Source organism: Amblyraja radiata, chromosome X (genome assembly GCF_010909765.2).
Source record: "Amblyraja radiata isolate CabotCenter1 chromosome X, sAmbRad1.1.pri, whole genome shotgun sequence".
NCBI classification, from domain to species: Eukaryota; Metazoa; Chordata; class Chondrichthyes; order Rajiformes; family Rajidae; genus Amblyraja; species Amblyraja radiata.
This window is the reverse complement of record NC_045999.1, coordinates 6686741-6706615: the sequence shown is the minus strand read 5'-3', so window position 1 is coordinate 6706615 and position 19875 is coordinate 6686741. Positions and strand designations below refer to the sequence as shown.

At 49.6% G+C, this 19875-nt stretch overlaps 1 protein-coding gene and 1 long non-coding RNA gene across 2 annotated transcripts in view; one reads left to right on the top strand and one right to left on the bottom strand.

Annotated features, from left to right (window-relative positions):
• The first annotated feature begins 969 nt into the window (after positions 1–969).
• On the top strand, positions 970–19840 carry LOC116968132. The gene is made up of 3 exons (XR_004410415.1): positions 970–1081; positions 7461–7464; positions 19827–19840. It is a non-coding gene; the product is annotated as an uncharacterized LOC116968132 (long non-coding RNA).
• Positions 11075–19875, bottom strand: part of tubgcp4 (tubulin gamma complex associated protein 4) — a 34262-nt gene continuing 25461 nt past the window's right edge. Inside the window, exons 14-18 of the mRNA XM_033014749.1 lie at positions 18320–18497; positions 16045–16179; positions 15423–15539; positions 14231–14370; positions 11075–13012 (exon numbers count right to left, since the gene is read on the bottom strand). Of these exons, the coding sequence (XP_032870640.1) occupies positions 13000–13012; positions 14231–14370; positions 15423–15539; positions 16045–16179; positions 18320–18497 (583 nt within the window). The 3' untranslated portion in view covers positions 11075–12999. The remainder of the gene's footprint in view (positions 13013–14230; positions 14371–15422; positions 15540–16044; positions 16180–18319; positions 18498–19875) is intronic.

Sequence of the window (19875 nt, the reverse complement as noted above, 5' to 3'; positions counted from 1 at the left end):
TGATCCCCTTAGCCACAAGGGCCACATCTAACTCCCTCTTAAATATAGCCAATGATCTGGCCTCGACTACCCTCTGTGGCAGAGAGTTCCAGAGATTCACCACTCTCTGTGTGAAAAAAGTTCTTCTCATCTCGGTTTTAAAGGATTTCCCCCTTATCCTTAAGCTGTGACCCCTTGTCCTGGACTTCCCCAACATCGGGAGCAATCTTCCTGCATCTAGCCTGTCCAACCCCTTAAGAATTTTATAAGTTTCTATAAGATCCCCTCTCAATCTCCTAAATTCTAGAGAGTATAAACCAAGTCTATCCAGTCTTTCTTCATAAGACAGTCCTGACATCCCAGGAATCAGTCTGGTGAACCTTCTCTGCACTCCCTCTATGGCAATAATGTCCTTCCTCAGATTTGGAGACCAAAACTGTACGCAATACTCCAGGTGTGGTCTCACCAAGACCCTGTACAACTGCAGTAGAACCTCCCTGCTCCTATACTCAACCCCTTTTGCTATGAAAGCTAACATACCATTCGCTTTCTTCACTGCCTGCTGCACCTGCATGCCTACTTTCAATGACTGGTGTACCATGACACCCAGGTCTCGTTGCATCTCCCCTTTTCCTAGTCGGCCACCATTAGATAATAGATCATACAACCCCGTAAAATGAATAAGTTTATTGGCCAAGTATGTTCACATACAAGGAATTTGCCTTGGTGCACCGCTTGCAAGTAACAACACGACATACAGTAACAATTAAGAATGACACATAAAACATTAATAATAAAATAATAATGAAATAAAATACCAGAGCTAAAGGAGGCTACAGACTCCAGCTTTTTGTGTCTGCAGCATCTTAAACCAGCATCTGCAGTTCCTCCCTACTCCAAATACTACACCTGCCTCAGCACCCATTTTTGCTCTTGTATATTTGGGACCTTCTTAGAACCTGCTCCTTGCACATGTTTTTTTCAATTGAACTACTAACTAATATTCAAAGTGGACTAGAATTCCTTACCGTCCACATGCAGATATAACAAGCAATTGGGAAGCATTGCAAGGGGATGAATATAAGATTCAAGAGAGTTTATTGTCATGGGTCCCAGATAGGACAATGCAATTCTTGCTTTGCTTCAGCACAACAGAATATAGTAGGCATAAATAAATACAGAACAGATCAGTGTGTCCATATAAGCATTGAATATACATATATATACACATAAATAAGCATATAAAGTGCAATGGGTTATTAATGTTCAGTTTTGTTTGAGTTGAGTTTAATAGCCTGATGGCTGTGGGGAAGTAGCTATTCCTGAACCTGGTTGTTGCAGATTTCAGGCTCCTGTACCTTCTTGCTGAAGGCAGTGGGGAGATGAGTGTGTGGCCAGGATGGTGTGGATCCTTGATGATGCTGGCAGCCTTTTTGAGGCAGCGACTGCGATAGATCCCCTCGATGGTAGAGAGGTCAGAGCCGATGATGACTGGGCAGCGTTTACAACTTTTGCTGTACTGTACCTCACTAGAGGTGGGTGGGTGAGAATCACACCTGGAATGCAGTGGCAGTTTTGTTCTGACGTTGCTGCAAGTAAGAATTTCATTGTTCTATTAGGACATATGGCAATAAAACACTCTTGACCATAAAACCTCTGTCAGAAGTGTGGCAAAAAAAATCACAAGACCAATTCCAGGGGTGGCAAGTTTGCATTCTCTAGAATTTTAGAAGAATGGGAGATATCATTTAAGATAGCAAAGTCCGGCAGGGCTGAATGCAGCCAGGAAACGCCTTTGGCAAAGTCTAGAACCAGAAGCCAGTCTCCAAACTAGACAAGGAACAAGCTTCTTCGGGGGAAATGGCAAGACTTTGGAATTATCTGCCTGAAGGCTGTTAAGAGTTCTCTCAAAACAAATTGGCAGGTTTATAGATCTTCTGAGCATTGAGGGATATGGGTTTGCAACGGGGAAATTAAACAGTGATGAATCCATAAATGATGCAGACTTTTCTACAGAAGTTTATTCACTTGTACAAAATTACATCGCTGTATCTCTAAAGTCTAATGGCCCGCCTTCATAAAGAGGAACAGATTCAGATTCAATTTTAATTGTCATTGTCAGTGTACAGTACAGAGACAACGAAATGCACAACAGGAGGTTGTAGCTCTTAAAAGAGCTGTTGATAGGCCCAGGGCGTAGAAGGGGTTGAGGCAATAGACTCCTCAACCTCAACTCATAGGTGGAGTAGGCCATCTGGCCCTTCGAGCCAGCACCGCCATTCAATGTGATCATGGCTGATCAGTGGTGGGACATTGGAAGTTTTGTCCACGTTAGATAGCCAGGGGTCGGCTCGGGTTAAACTGGCTGCCCCTCCGAGATCTTCGGATTCCTCCCACATTCCAAAGGCGTACAGTACCGGCTTAATAATAATAATAATATCTTTAATTGTCATTGCACGTCAGTGCAACGAGATTTAGTATGCAGCTTCCAACCGATGTAAGAGAAAAGTAAAATAAATAAATAAGCCTTGTGACGTGACCATCCGAGGGAGACAGTCCAGGGGGGGTGGGGGGCACTCAGCAGGGCCGGTTCAGAGCCGCTATAGCTCTGAGAATAAAGCTGTTTCTGAGTCTGGAGGTTCGGGCGTAGAAGGCCTTGTAACGTCTGCCAGTTCAAACAGTCCGTTACAAGGGTGTGAGGAGTCTTTATGGATGCTGACAGCCTTCCTGAGGCACCGTGTGTGGTAGATGTGGCTTGTAGGTTAATTAAAAATTTGTCCTTAATTAGTGTGTGTAGGATAGCGTTAATATGCGGGGATCGCTGGTCGGCGCGGACCCGGTGGGCCGAAGGGCCTGTTTCCATGCTGTAACTAAACTAGGATTCGGTGTCCAAGAAGGAACTACAGATGCTGGAAGATCGAAGGTACACAAAAATGCTGGAGAACCTCGGCAGGTGCAGCATCTATGGAGCGAAGGAAATAGGCGACGTTTCGGGCCGAAACCCTTCTTCAGACTGATGGGGGGTGGGGGGGAGAAGGAAGGAAAAAGGGAGGAGGAGCCTGAGGGCGGGGGGATGGGAGGAGACAGCTCGAGGGTTAAGGAAGGGGAGGAGACAGCAAGGGCTAACAAAACTGGGAGAATTCAACGTTCATGCCATCCGGACGCAAGCAACCCCGGTGGAATATGAGGTGCTGTTCCTCCAATTTCCGGTGTTGTTCACTCTGGCAATGGAGGAGACCCAGGGCAGAGAGGTCGGATTGGGAATGGGAGTTGAAGTGCTGAGCCACCGGGAGTTCAGGTAGGTTATTGCGGACTGAGCGGAGGTGTTCGGCGAAACGATCGCCAAACCTCCGCTTAGTCTCCCCGATGTAAATCAGCTGACATCCAGAGCAGCGGATGCAGTAGATGAGGTTGGAGGAGATACAGGTGAACCTTTGTCGCACCTGGAACGACTGCTTGGGTCCTTGAATGGAGTCGAGGGGGGAGGTGAAGGGACAGGTGTTGCATTTCTTGCGGTTGCAACGGAAAGTGCCCGGGGTGGGGGTGGTACGGGAGGGAAGGGAAGAATTGACAAGGGAGTTGCGGAGGGAGCGGTCTTTGCGGAAGGCAGACATAGGGGGAGATGGGAAGATGTGGCGAGTGGTGGGGTCACATTGGAGGTGGCGGAAATGGCGGAGGATTATTTGTTGTATTTGCCGACTGGTGGGGTGAAAGGTGAGGACTAGGGGGACTCTGCCCTTGTTGCGAGTGCAGGGATGGGGAGAGAGAGCAGTGTTGCGGGGTATGGAAGAGACCCTGGTGCGAGCCTCATCTATGGTGGCGGAGGGGAATCCCCGTTCCCTGAAGAACGAGGACATTTCCGATGCCCTGGTGTGGAATGTATCATCCTGGGAGCAGATGCGGCGTAGGCGGAGGAATTGGGAGTAGGGGATGGAGTCTTTACAGGGGGGCAGGGTGGGAAGAAGTGTAGTCCAGATGTCAGTGTCCTCAGGGTTAAACTCGCTGGTTCTCTTGGGCCAAGTGCTGGGGGCACTAGTCTGTCCTGGGCGATCTCCCGGCCACCGTGAGGGCGGTGCGTTGTGGTAATGCCTGGTCTCTCTACAAGGCATGGGACCATGGCTGCTGTGCCCAGATGTCGGCCTGCAAGATGCTAGCGGGGACCCTTCTCTCCGCTCCACGTGTTTGGCCCCGTCAACCACCCATTGACACCGCCCGAGGTTGTATCTCTTTTCAGTGGCCCCGGCTTGTTGGGGGGGGGGGGGGGGGGTGTGGGTTGAGGGGCTTCCCCTGGATGCGATGGGACATATGGAAAGCTCTGACCACATGATGTTGGACCGCTTGCCGTGGTCGGGGTCCTCAGAGCGCGCCGACCCAACGGGACCACAACGGCCGGGCTCCGGCAGCGCAGGTCTGCCGCGACCACTGAGAAGCGGGGAGATCGCGGGATCTCTTTCGCTGCCGGGGCCGCGGCTACTGCGCTCGTCAGCTACCTCCAGGTGTTCGCTGGTCGGTGCGGAAACTGGACCTGTTCCCATGCTACCAGGTCGCGCAAATGACGGCCAAGTGGGACAGCCCCACCTTCATGAAGAGGGTGGGGGAGGGGTCGTAGCTCGTTTTACTGGCTCTGGAAAGAGCCTTTGAAGGGCCGAGCGTGAGGTTGGACGGCCAGGGGTCGGTGTCCTCCGAGCCCGGGTTAAGGTCACTGGCCCCGCGGCTCCTCGAGGGCCGAGCTCCGGGAGGTCATTCCTGATCGAACTCCCGAGATACCGTGAGCGGCCGGATCGCCGGACCTCCCTCAGGGTCAGACATCCAACGGACCAAGAGGTTGTAGCTCTTTTCAACGGCTCTTGAAAGAGCCTCTGTGGCCGGGGCTTCGTGCGGTCGTGATGGGCCAACAGGGAAGACGTTGACCAGGATGGTTGTCCACCTTGGTCGATGCCCCGAGTCATCTCCCGCTCACTGGGGAGGCGGTGTGGAGGATCTCCATGGAGAGTGGGTGGGGTTGTGACCAATCTTCTTGCCTGGACTGTTGTGGTGGACAGTTGTTGGCGGGAAACATCGACCTCCGGTCCAGCTGCCCTCGGTCTGCTTGGTTCAGTCCCCCCTCCCCCCAACCTCTCAAACCAAAACCCATCCGTCTCCCAAACCCCATCCTTTCCCAAAACCAACACCCCCCCAACCCAACCATCCCCCCCCTAACCCAACCTCTCAAACCCAAACATCTCCCAAACTCAACCCCCCCCTCAAACCCAACCCCATCCCTTCCCAAAACCAACACCCCCCAACCCAACCATCCCCCCCCCCACCAACCCAACCTTTCAAACCCAAACCTCTCCCACTCAACCAGCCCCCCCCCCAACCCAACCTCTCAAACCCAAACATCTCCCAAACTCAACCCCCCCCCTCAAACCCAACCCAATCCCTTCCCCAAAACCAACCCTCCCCAACCCAACATCTCAAACCCATCCCCAAAACCAACCAGCCCCCAACCCAACCTCAAACCCAAACCTCTCCCAAACTCAACCACCCACCCCCAAACCTAACCTTTCAAACCCATACACCCCCGCCCCCAACCCAACATCTCAAACCCATCCCCCCCCCACACACACACACACACACCACCATTGACTCCACGGTCCAGAGAAACGGAGAACATCTACAGAGAACTGGAGGTTGTAGCTCTTTACAGCGGCTCTTGAAAGAGCCTTTGTTGGTCTTGAGGTGGGGGAGGTAAGGGAGGAGAGGGCATGTGAGGGAAAGGCGAGAGTGAAGGGGTTGAGGATGGCGGAGAGGTTACATGTAGGGTTGGTCAGGGTGAGGGTGGTGAAGGAGGGTGAGCGGGACATCCCGCGGACACAGCTAGCCAGCGGCCGGCCGGCAGTCCCACCTCCGTCCGTCCCGCACGGCGCCGCCCCGCTTGTCCGCGCCGCCCGCCCACCGCTGCTCCTTATATACCCGCCCACTGACCCCGCGCTCCGGCCAATCACCTGGACAATGACGCAACCAAACCTCTGGCGTCCTTTGGCCGAGCCCGACCGTGAAAAGCGCGCCAACCCCAGAATCACAGACCCGTTCCTTCTCTCCACAGATGTCCCACCCGCCGAGTTACTCCCGTTTTTTTGTGTTCTGTGCAAAAAAATTAAAACTCCTGCAGTTTCTTGTGTCTACAACCTCACTTATTGTCATTCACTGATCCATAGCTTCCTACAGCAGTAGACAACACAACAGGTGCAGGAGTAGGCCATTCAGCCCTTCGAGCCAGCACCACCATTCAATGTGATCATGGCTGATCATCCACAATCAGTACCCCGTTCCTGCCTTCTCCCCATATCTCCTGACTCCGCTATTTTTAAGAGCTCTATCTAGCTCTCTTGAAAGCATCCAGAGAACCTGCCTCCACCGCCCTCTGAGGCAGAGAATTCCACAGACTCACAACTCTCTGAGAAAAAGTGTTTCCTCGTCTCCGTTCTAAATGGCTTACCCCTTATTCTTCAACTGTGTGTGATCCCTGGTTCTGGACTCCCTCAACATCGGGAACATGTTTCCTGCCTCTAGCGTGTCCATGCCCTTAACAAGCAGTAGAGTCACAGTGTGGAAACAGGCCCTTCGGCCCAACTCGCCCACACCGGCCAACAATGTCCCAGCTACCCTAGTCCCACTTGCCTGCACTTGGTCCATAACCCTCCAAGCCTGTCCAAACGTTGGGATAGTCCCAGCCTCAACTACCTCCTCTGGCAGCTTGTTCCACACATCTATGTGAAAAAGTTACCTCTCAGATTCCTATTAAATCATTTCCCCTTCACCTTGAACCTCCGTCCTCTGGTCCTCGATTTCCCTACTCTGGGTAAAAGACTCTACCCGATCTATTCCTCTCATGATTTTGTAGTCCGTCTGACAGACAGCGATCCCTGTGCTAAGCATCATTCAACAAACCAAGACAAACATGGCTTGTGTGAAGGAACTGCAGATGCTGGTTTAAAGACACAAACTGCTGGAGTAACTCGGCGGGGCAGGCAGCATCTCTGGAGAAAAGGAATGGGTGACGTTTCGGGTCAAGACCCTTCTTCAGACCCATCATCATCAGTACAATCAGATTGAAAGTCAAAGCTAAAGACCTGAAGGAAAAAAAGTCACATTTCTAAGCCTTTATATTTATGCCTGTGGCTTTGAAATGTAATGAAGATCCATTATTAACCAGTAACTCCAACAGGATTGGAACATGCAATGCCAAATAACCAGAGTCAAAACTTAGACACAAGAAGCTGGAGGAATTCAGTAACTCAGACATGCTGCTGCCAGTCCCGCTGAATTACTCCAGCTTTTTTTTTGTCTATCTTCGTTTAAATCAGCATCTGCAGTTCCTTCCTACACACAGAGTCAGTCCTCAGTCCCCTCCATTGTCAGAGTGAGGCTAAACGCAAATTGGGGAACAACATCTCATATTTCGCTTGGGCAGCTGACAGCCCAGTGGTATAAATGAGGTTTGTCACTTCAGGTTTGTCCCATGGCCTCTCTCTCTCTCTCTCTCTCTCTCTCTCTCTCTCCCTCCCCCACCCAATTCGCACCAGCGTCTCGTTTTCACCCAACAAACAGCAAACAATGGCCTGTTTCCTTTATCATCTATACTTTTTTGCATATCTTTTATTCATTATTCTTTATCTCTCCACATCATCGTGTATATCTCTCCTTAACCAGTCTGAAGATGGGTCTCGACCCGAAACGTCACCCATTCCTTCTCTCCAGAGATGGATGGAGAGGAGATGTTGCCCACCTCTTCGCAGAGTGTGGATTCGCAAAGAGAGTCTGGAGTGGTCTGCAAGGGTCCCTGTCACGGTTTGTTCTGAACAGCTCCGTCACACAGGACTCTGTGATTTACGGACTGTTCCCAGGGACGCATTCAGAGACTGACATCGAGTGCTGCTGGAAGGTCATCAGCTCGGTGAAAGACGCTCTTTGGTCTGCCCGAGCGTTGTTGACCTCCCAGCGGAGCAAGATGTCCATCGGGGAATGTTGCCGACTGGCCCGCTGAAGTCTGCAGGAGTACGTGCTGAGGGACGCACTGAAGCTCGGTGCAGCCAACGCCAAGGCTCGGTGGGGGTGGACCACAGTCTAGGGTCCTTCCGCTGCTGGGCATTGGGGGACAGGGTGTGGTGGAGATGCCCCTCAAAATAAGGGAAGGGATTCCACGCCAGTGGGCCACATGAGTGGCAAGGGTGGGGGCCAAATTTGTGAAATTTGAGCAATGTATGTGGATTGTATTGAATAATTTGTGTAGCCTCCGAAAATGTCGGATGAAAGTTTCGCACAGTTTATGTTTTGTATATTTATTACCTGAATAAAGTCTATTGTGAAATTAAAAAATCAAAAAAAATCCTTCTCTCCAGAGATGCTGCCTGCCCCGCTGAGTTACATAGAAACATAGAAAATAGGTGCAGGAGTAGGCCATTCGGCCCTTCGAGCCTGCACCGCCGTTCAATATGATCATGGCTGATCATCCAACTCAGTATCCTGTACCTGCCTTCTCTCCATACCCCCTGATACCCTTAGCCACACGGGCCACATCTAACTCCCTCTTAAATATAGCCAATGAACTGGCCTCAACTACATTCTTTGGCAGAGAATTCCAGAGATTCACCACTCTCTGTGTGAATTTTTTTTTCTTCTCATCTCGGTCCTAAAATATTTCCCCCCTTATTTCCCCCTTACTGCAGTCTGTCTTCCAGTCAAAGCTTAAGCTGGTTTAAGTGTTGCTGTGCTCAAATCCTTCATTTCAGCATTGCACGCCCTCTGGCATCTTCATAATGCAACTGTTGTGGAGATGTAGAATCCCACACCAGGAACTTGAGCACAGGAATCACACCAGAGGGCGAACAACATTGGAAAACCTGTCCTAGGTTTCTAAGGCCTTTATATTTATGCCTGTGGCTTTGAAATGTAATGAAGATCCATTATTAACCAGTAACTCCAACAGGATTGGAACATGCAATGCCAAATAACCAGAGTCAAAACTTAGACACAAGAAGCTGGAGGAACTCAGTAAGTCAGACATGCTGCTGCCAGTCCCGCTGAATTACTCCAGCTTTTTTTGTTGTCTATCTTCGTTTAAATCAGCATCTGCAGTTCCTTCCTACACACACAGTCAGTCCTCGGTCCCCTCCATTGTCAGAGTGAGGCTAAACGCAAATTGGGGAACAGCATCTCATATTTCGCTTGGGCAGCTGACAGCCCAGTGGTATAAATGAGGTTTGTCACTTCAGGTAGCCCTCCCATGGCCTCTCTCTCTCTCTCTCTCTCTATCCTTCCCCCACCCAATTCGCACCAGCTTCTCGTTTTCACCCAACAAACAATGGCCTGTTTCCTTTATCATCTACTTTTTTGCATATCTTTTATTCATTATTCTTTATCTCTCCACATCATCGTGTATATCTCTCCTTAACCAGTCTGAAGATGGGTCTCGACCCGAAACGTCACCCATTCCTTCTCTCCAGAGATGGATGGAGAGGAGATGTTGCCCACCTCTTCGCAGAGTGTGGATTCGCAAAGAGATTCTGGAGTGGTCTGCAAGGGTCCCTGTCACGGTTTGTTCTGAACAGCTCCGTCACACAGGACTCTGTGATTTACGGACTGTTCCCAGGGACGCATTCAGAGACTGACATCGAGTGCTGCTGGAAGGTCATCAGCTCGGTGAAAGACGCTCTTTGGTCTGCCCGAGCGTTGTTGACCTCCCAGCGGAGCGAGATGTCCGTCAGGGAATGTTGCCGACTGGCCCGCTGAAGTCTGCAGGAGTACGTGCTGAGGGACGCACTGAAGCTCGGTGCAGCCAACGCCAAGGCTCGGTGGGGGTGGACCACAGTCTAGGGTCCTTCCGCTGCTGGACATTGGTGGGCAGGGTGTGGTGGAGATGCCCCTCAAAATAAGGGAAGGGATTCCACGCCAGTGGGCCACATGAGTGGCAAGGGTGGGGGCCAAATTTGTGAAATTTGAGCAATGTATGTAGATTGTGTTGAATAATTTGTGTAGCCTCCGAAAATGTCGGATGAAAGTTTCGCACAGTTTATGTATTGTATATTTATTACCTGAATAAAGTCTATTGTGAAATTAAAAAATCAAAAAAAATCCTTCTCTCCAGAGATGCTGCCTGCCCCGCTGAGTTACATAGAAACATAGAAAATAGGTGCAGGAGTAGGCCATTCGGCCCTTCGAGCCTGCACTGCCATTCAATATGATCATGGCTGATCATCCAACTCAGTATCCTGTACCTGCCTTCTCTCCATACCCCCTAATACCCTTAGCCACACGGGCCACATCTAACTCCCTCTTAAATATAGCAAATGAACTGGCCTCAACTACATTCTTTGGCAGAGAATTCCAGAGATTCACCACTCTCTGTGTGAATTTTTTTTTCTTCTCATCTCGGTCCTAAAAGATTTCACCCCTTATTTCCCCCTTACTGCCTTCCAGTCAAAGCTTAAGCTGGTTTAAGTGTTGCTGTGCTCAAATCCTTCATTTCAGCATTGCACGCCCTCTGGCATCTTCATAATGCAACTGTTGTGGAGATTTAGAATCCTACACCAGGAACTTGAGCACAGGAATCACACCAGAGGGCGAGCAACATTGGAAAACCTGTCCTAGGACGTGGGACAATAACCAAGGCCCAGGCTCTCAGGCAGACTAAAGGCCACACAGAGCTAATACTGTGTGGCCTGGATAGAGTGGATGTGGAGAGAATCTTTCCACTTGTGGGAGAGGCCAGAACCAGAGGCCTCAGCCTCGGAATAAAAGGACATACCTTTATAAAGGGGATGAGAAGGAAATTCTTTGGTCAGAGGGTGGAATTAATTGCCACAGGCGCTGTGGAGGCCAAGTCAATGGATATTTTTATGGCAGAGATTAGTACAGATGTCTTGATTAGTACAGGTGTCAGGGGTTATGAGGAGAAGGCAGGAGAATGGGGTTGAGAGGGAAAGATGGATCAGCCATGATTGAATGGCGGAGTAGACTTGATGGGCCGAATGGCCTTATTCTGCTCCTAGAATTTATGACCTAGCAAGAGCTAGTAGACTGTATCACAGTCATAAAAAAAGGACATTGACTCTTTTTCTGTGTACTAGCTGGTTTAATACAAGGTTCTCACAGCAGCACGAGTTTCATTTTATTTAGCTCTGCTTCTAAAATGGGATGAGCGTACACAGAAAATCAATAGCTTCGCTTTCATCGGTAGGCACAATGGATTTAACACTGGGTTGGGTGATAAGAGGAACCAGCATATGGAATAACGGTGAAGAGAGACACAAAATGATGAAGTAACTCAGCGGGACAGGCAGGATCTCTGGAGGTGACGATGAAAAGTCCGCAGAAGGGTCTCGACCCGAAACGTCACCGATTCCTTCTCTCCAGAGATGTTGTCTGTCCTGCTGAGTTACTCCAGCATTTTGTGTCCATCTTCGGTGTAAACCAGCATCTACAGTTCCTTCCTACACAATGGAATAATGACTGTTGGCTGTTTGTGTGTGCTCTAGGAATCTCATCAAGTCAGGGGCTTCTCTGAACTTTAGACTTTAGATACAGCGTGGAAACGGGCCCTTCAGCCCAGAGTCCATGCCAACCAGCGATCACCCTGTACACTAACACTAGGGACATTCTTCAATTTCAACCAAAGGCAGTTAACCTACCAACCCGTACGTCTTTGGAGTGTGGGAGGAAACTGGAGCACATATGGGAGAAAGCCCACGCAGTCACAGGGAGAACGTACAAACTCTGCATAGACAGCCCCTGTAGTCAGGATCGATCCCGGTCTCTGGAGTTGTCAGGAAACATAGCGTGTGAACTCGGGTGCAGAGAGGTCTGGTATTAAATCACTTTTTCACACCTAGCACACTTGGCCATTTATAGCGGTGCCAGTGAAAGGAACAACGCTCCTTCCACTATGTGGCTTGGACCCAAAGCCCTGTTCCTTAAGACCCAGGAGCATTGAGAGGCTCTTCAACTGTTGCATGCGATTCCCAAATCAGTATAACATCGTGCTCTGGACAATTAATCACAGTGGGGAGGTCGGCTGGATAGAGGGGACTCCATTCAGCACCCAGGGCGGGTGAGTGGACACCTTCAGAACTTGCAACAGATCGCATTTGAAGCAGCACAAACCATTGACATCAATGAGTTCAATTTAAGACCATGTCCTTTCCAAATCCCACACATCTATGACGGGAACAAGACGGAACACATTCCCAATTAATCAAACCAAGTTTGGGAAAGGTGCCTGGTGATTTCACAAGGAGGGTTTTTCTAAGGGTCTTTGACAGACCAATCACAATGGGAAAAGGAGGCTGAAACTCTGGGAAGAGTCGATCTATTTGTTCTCATCATCTCAGTTTGTTCATCTCACCTGGGTCAGTCCATTCCCATCTCCTGGGGTCAGTCCATTCCCATCTCACCTGGCCAGGCTCCTCCTTTGAGGTCGAGTGATGAGATGACAGCAGTCCAAGAGGAAAGGGAACAGAGATTGCTCAGAATCAGCAACAGCAGGTCACACAGGCGCAGAACTGTGCGGTGAGTGTTTGTAAAATGGCAGGGAAAACTAAGACACAAAAAGCTGGAGTAACTCAGCGGGGCAGGCAGCATCTCTGGAGAGAAGGGATGAGATCGAAGAAAGGTCTCGTCCCGAAACGTCACCCCTTCCTTTTCTCCAGGGATGTCCCACTGAGATCTTCCAGCTTTTTGTGTCTATCTTCGGTGTAAACCAGCGTCTGCAGTTCCTTCCAACACTGACTCCAGTCCTGGGTTCATCGAGTGTGTCGGTGGGAGCAGCACCGTGTCAGGAGACTCAGTCCCGGGTGTGTGTCTAGAGGAGCAGAGACTGCGATGTGAAGCCGTGCCCTCCGGTGAAGCTTGGAGCAGCAGCTTCCCCAGAGATATGTGCAGGTGGCTCAGGTGTGGCCGGCAAGGTCCCTTACACCGTAGACCTGTCAGCTGCACTGCAGACCGGTGAAGGCGATGAGCCAACACCTCCAGAGGCTCTGGTCAGATGCCAAAACTGAAAAAGAATGAAAGACATGGTCAGAGACAAACTTCGCAGTGGTAAATCTAATTTTAGTTTAGTTTAGATTAGAGATACAGCCCCTTCAGTTTCGAGTTAACCCTGACCAGCGATCACCTCGTACACTAGCACTATCCTACACACACTAGGGATTTTGATCATTTGGCACTTGGTAAAATTTTACAATTTTAACAAGCCAATTAACCCAACACCTCCGCTCGGTTCGCAATAACCAACCTGATCTCCCGGTGGTTCAGCACTTCAACTCCCCGTCCCATTCCGAATCAGACCTTTCTGTCCTGAGCCTCCTCCATGGCCAGAGTGAGTCCCACCGTAAATTGGAGGAGCAGCACCTCATATTTCGCTTGGATTTTTTACACCCCAGCGGTATGAACATTGACCTCCAATTTCTTGCTTTCTCCCTCCTTCCCCTCCCCTTCCCAGCTCCTTTCTCCCTCCTTCCCCTCCCCAGCTCTTCCACAGCCCACTGTCTCCGCCCTGAAGAAGGGTCTAGACCCGAAACGTCACCTATTCCTTCTTCGCTCCAGATGCTGCCTCACCCGCTGAGTTTCTCCAGCATTTTTGTCAACCTGCAGTCAGTAGATCAGCCCATTATAACCAAACTCCATTACAAAGGGATCAATTTATAATGAGAGTTTACTGTACTGTATAACTGCAGTGCTGAATTCTACCAGACTGCATTTAATCCCAGTTATCTAACAGCCCATGGACTTGTACGGTACAGAAACAAATCTTTCATACAGCCAACTACAAAATGTAGTTACAGATGTTGAAATTCCATTAGAAGATCAGAGAAATGCTATTAGAAGATCAGGCAACACGCATCCAGAGAGAGAAAAACTGACCCTAAACATCGACCATTTCTCTCTGCATGGATGCTGCCTGATTCTAGACACAAAATGCTGGAGTAACTCAGCGGGACAGGCAGCATCTCTGGAGAGAAGGAATGGGTGACGTTTCGGGTCGAGACCCTTCTTCAGATCTCGAGATGGGGCTCGACGTGAAATGTCACCTTGTCTCCAGAGATGCTGGCTGTCCAGCTGAGTTACTCCAGCATTTCTTGTCTATCTTTCTGCAGTTCTTTCCTACACATGCTGCCGTGATTCTTCCAGCACTTTGTGTTTTGGGGGCAGGAATTGAACCCCACTGCATATTTAACCAGCGAGTTACATTGACGTGGTACAGAGCCCTTACCTTCCGAGCGTGCCTCCTGACTGTGTGTAGTACTTGTTGTAGTCCAATCTCAGCAGCAGCTGGGCCAGGTCGGAGTTAATCTGGTGGTTGCGAACGCTCGACAGGATCTTGAAGAGGAGGGACGACTGGCGACTGAAACCCTGGGAACCACCCAAAACAACAAGCATGTCAGCCTCGGTCAGCAGAAGGAACAGCCGTGCCTGTAAATGGAAGATGCGCTCGCCTGCACAAGTAACAGGGGCGGCACAGTGGCGCAGCGGTAGAGTTGCTGCCTTTACAGTGCCAGAGACCCGCATTCGATCCTGACCTCGGGTGCTGCCTGTATGGTGTTTGCACGCTCTCCCTGTGACTGCATGGGTTTTCTCTGGTTGCTCCGGTTTCCTCCCACACCTCAAAGCCGTGTAGGTTAACTGGCTCTGTAAATTGTCCCCGGTGTGTAGAATGGAACTAGTGTAAGGGTGATCGTTGGTCGATGCCGACCTGGTGGGCTGAAGGACCAGTTTCCACACCGATTTTCTAAACTAAAGCAGTGAAAACATTCAGCTGCATCAACGTCAAGGTCAAGCAGCTAACCAGAGCCGAGATCCTGACTTTGGGAGCTGTCTGCGCGGAGTTTGCACGTTCTCCCTGTGAGGACATGTGTTTCTCCCGAGTGCTCTGGTTTCCTCCCACTTAACGGCCTTTCCCACTTGGCGATTTTTTTGGCGTCTACCGGCATCATTAACTGACGTATCAGGTCATCGAAACGTTTCAGCGTGATGCGGCGTGACGCGTCGTGATGACGCGCGGTGTTTATTCGAGTATCGCAACGTTTTTTTTGTCGCCGCTGGATTTTGAAATGTTCAAAATCTTTTGGCGACTGATATGACGTCGAAAAAAATCGCCAAGTGTGACAGGCCCTTTAGAGTTGTGTGGACTGATTCGTTAATGGGATCCTGTATACTGACGCTAGTGTGGTGTTGAGTCATAGAAGGGAATTGATGAGAATAAGAGAGAAGGTTAAAATATAGGATAAATGTATTGGTACTGGGTCTATTATTGTCTGATGTACAGAGAAACAGTGAAAGCCTCATTTGCGTCTCATCTATGTACATGAGTGATGTACAATCAAATCATGTACACACACAACAGGTAGGGCAAAGAAAAAGTTATGGTTCCTATTGACAGGGAATGCAGGTTGGTCACTACTTACCGTCACAAGGACGTCTAATTGTGGAGCTCCTCGGTCATCCATGGGACCAGGATTCTGACTAACCAGGGAGCAGAAGTTGTGGCATAATTCCAGGATCTCGTTCAGGCAGTGGAACACCTGCAGAGAAAGGGAACAAACCTGATCAGACATTGTTGATTCATTGAAAGGCTACGCTGGGTCAGTATTAACTGGTGTGTGTGTGTGTGTGTGTGCGCGTGTGTGCGTGTGTGTGTGTGTGTGTCTGCGCGCACACAGACATATACATATGTACAATTCAGTACACACCGTGCTCGCGTTTACAGCAAAGATAGACGCAAAACGTTGGAGTAACTCAGCAGGTCACAAATGTTTGTGTGTATATATATATATATATATATATATATATATATAAAACGTTTAGAGATTTAGAGAACCCAATTAACCTACAAACCCACACGTCTTTGGGATGCGGGAGGAAGCAGGAGCACCCGAAGGAAACACACGCAGGTCATGGGGAGAACGTGCAAACTCCACACAGACAGCGCCCAAGGTCAGGATCGAACCCTGAGAGGCGGCAGTTCTGCCAGCTGTGCCAGATATGCCGCCCCATGATTCCCGTGCCATGGGAGGGAGGTGTACTCACCGGTTTGAGCAGGATGAACGACTGGGCCAGCAGGTTACTCAGGAAGTGATCGTGAGCCAGTCGTATGCTTTCAAAGTCCCGGATGGAGTTTATCCGCTGGAGGAGCTGAGAAAACTGAGACTCGAGGACATCCACCTGGAATGGCACAAGGCGGCGGTCAGCATCCGAGGGGAAGAGACTCTGCAAGTACCACACTTGAGGGGCTTGGATCCCACCAGATGCTAGCGTGCTCTAGGCTAATGCTTACTTCAACTCAATTGCTGCAGATGGCTTTGCAAGGTTGTCATTTTGCAAGTTTGAAGTTCAACACCCTCAGACCCCTGTGTATTACTGGAGCAAGTAGCTAGTTGACCATTCTCATCGGCTAGATTCGCACTAACTCCTGCACTTCATAAGTGATAGGAGCAGAATTAGGCCATTCGGCCCATCAAGTCTACTCCGCCATTCAATCATGGCCGATCTATCTTTCCCTCTTAACCGTATTCTCCCATTTTCTACCCGTTTTCAACCCTGATACCCGTACTAATCAAGAATATTGTACCCTTTATCTGTCTACTGTGGATGGTTGGATTGTATTGATGTATGGTCTTGTATGGATACTGGATAGTATGCAAACAAATGCTTTTCACTGTACCTCGGTACACGAGGCAATAATAAACCCAAAGTAAACTTCCATTGGCACCGACCGATCAGTTGCCAGTAACTTTGGCCTGTGACTTGCATGAAATTCAGGCTTAGTGAAGACAAGGATGCGGATGGATGGTGGGACTGCCAATTTACCTCCGTAACCAGTGAGACTTAAGAGTGGACAGGGAACATGTATGGATATAATTTATGTAGAAAGACATTTTAAACATACCTGAAAAACAAGAGGGTGACTAACGAGAGGGCACAAACACTAAAGAAGTCAGCGAATGCAAGCAATGTACTAAACGAGTTATTTACATCAATATTTACCATGGAGAAGAAAAGTGAGATCAGTGTGGGGTAATTATATGTTAGGACAATTTAAGGTCAAGGAGGTGGTAGTGTTGGGTCTTTAGAAACGCATGATGGTAGATGGGTCCCCAGGGCCTGATGAGATCTATGATTATTAAACCTTATTTCACTCAAGGTCCAGACAAGAGATGACATTACTGTCATGGAATTCTCTGCCACGTGGAGGCAGGTTCTCTGGATACTTTCAAAAGAGAGCTAGATAGGGCTCTTAAAGATAGCGGAGTCAGGGGATATGGGGAGAAGGCAGGAGCGGGGTACTGATTGGGGACGATCAGCCATGATCACATTGAATGGCGGTGCTGGCTCGAAGGGCTGAATGGCCTACTCCTGCACCTGTTGTGTTGTCTACTGCTGTAGGAAGCTATGGATCAGTGAATGACAATAAGTGAGGTTGTAGACACAAGAAACTCGAAGGGCCAAATGGCCTACTCCTGCACCTATTGTCTATTACATAAAATACATTGCATGTAAAAACACCACATCCCAGGTTATTGAGAGAGGCAAGAGAGGAGATTTTTGTATCCACTCTATCCATGGCGAGGTTCTGGAGGACTGGAGATTGTTCAAGAAGGAAATAGGGAACAATTCGGGAAATTATAGGGGAGGGAAGCCTCGCATCTGTGGTAGCGAAGACATCGGAGAAGATGCTTTGGTTTAGGATTTACTCATGTTTGGAAGAGAGTAGCAGTGAAAAGGTGTAATTCTGGCTGAAGATGTGTGGCTAGTGAAGATATATAAATACTTGGATGGGCTGGCAGGTTAAGTTTGCAGGTGTGATGACAATTGGAGGAGTTGCAGACTGGGAGGAAGGCTGGCAAATGGCACAGCGGGTGTAGATCAGTTACAGAAATGGCAGATGGAGTTTAATCTGAGGGAGTGTGAGATGTTTCATTTTGGGAGGTAGATGTATGGGGAAAGCACATGTTTAATGGCAGAATCTTGAAAAACCGGCGACAACCTACGTCATCCTGCCGACAATCTACGACAGCACCTACGTCAGGAGAAGTCAAGCTACGCTCATTGGCGTCAAAACCACTGTCACCGAAATTTTTCAACATGTTGAAAATTCAGCGGCGACCAGAAAGACGCTACGAATTTTTGCGCGACCGAGGAGACGACTTCCGGCCACAAACTAGTCGCCTGTAGTCGCCTAAGTGGGACAGGCACATTAGTTTGGACATCCCAGAGAACAAAAGCCCAGTGGTTGCTTCTCATCATCTACACCCCGAGGCCAGGTTGCAGGTGATGCTGAAGGTGATAGTCTATTCCAGGTTACCTGTAGGTAGTACTGCAGGTTGTCCACAAGGAAGGCCATGTGGTTCCTCACTCTCCACTTGATCACGTCCGTCTCGTTGTATTTGAGGCGCTTGCGCTGCATCTGCACGGCCCAGCAGTGCTGCAGCTCCGCCTGCACCCTCCGCACGCTCAGCAGGTACTTGAACACAATGTTGTACCTGGCGGAGGGAATGGGGTGAGAAACAACGTTGAAAACCGGAGCCTGACCTGAGCTACTAGTCTCTCCCACCCACAACCGCGGCACACTGGTAGTGCAACTGCCTTACTGCGCCAGAAATCCAGGTTCGATCCCGACTACGGGTGCTGTCTGTACGGAGTTTGTACATTCTCCCTGTGACCGCGTGGGTTTTCTCCCACACTCCAAAGACACACGGGTTTGCAGGTTAGCTGGCTTCGGTAAAATTATAAATTGTCTCTGGTGTGTCAGGTAGTGTTAGTGGTTGGCGCAGACTCGGTGGGCTGAATGGCCTGTTTCTGTGCCTATCCCACTTGGCGATTTTTTCGGCGACTGCCGGCGTCATTGACTGACGTATCAGGGTCGACGAAAGATTTCGAACATTTCAAACTCCAGCGGCAACAAAAAAAATGTCGCGACACTCGAGGACACAATACGTCGTCACGTCGGTGACCGGATACGTCAGTGAATGATGCCGGCAGTAGCCGAAAAAATCGCCAAGTGGGACAGGCCCTTATCTCTAAAGGGCACAAATTCGAACCTGAATGAGGCAAAGCTGCATCAACTCTTCTCTTCTCTGCATCAAAGCTCAGCACTTCAACTCCCCCTCCTATTCCCAATCCGACCTCTCTGTCCTGGGTCTCCTCCATTGCCAGAGTGAGCAACAGCGGAAATTGGAGGAACAGCACCTCATATTTCGTCTGGGGACCTTGCGTCCGTATGGCATTAACATTGAATTCTCCCAATTTTGCTAGCCCTTGCTGTCTCCTCCCCTTCCTTAACCCTCTAGCTGTCCCCTCCCACCCTCCCATCCGCCCGCCCTCGGGCTCCTCCTCCTCCTCCCCTTTTCCTTCTTTCTCCCCACCCCCCATCAGTCTGAAGAAGGGTTTTGGCCCGAAACGTCGCCTATTTCCTTCGCTCCATAGATGCTGCTGCACCCGCTGAGTTTCCCCAGCAATTTTGTGTACCTTCAACTCTTCTTTGCCTCGCCACAGATGCGGACTAACCTGCTGAGTCTCCCACTACTGTACTGTGTTTGATTCACTGCCTGTACTGAATGGCTGCTCTCAACTAGAGCACGGTACAAACTATAACACTGGCCAAGCTTGGCAGGAGAAGGAAGTCATGGTGGAAGGCACATGAATCAATGTTGGAAGAAGCTGGGCGCAGGGTATCCACCAGGCACTCAACCACACAACATGCTTGCCAATCTTGATCAGCTTGGACAGATACACTTGCGGGAGTCCCAGTTTGGTTCAATACTGGATAGTTGCCAATCATGAGGATTGTGACCAACTTTACAGCTGTGCAGAAGGAGGAACTGCAAGAGGGAAAATAAATAGCAGCAATTCGTACGGTAA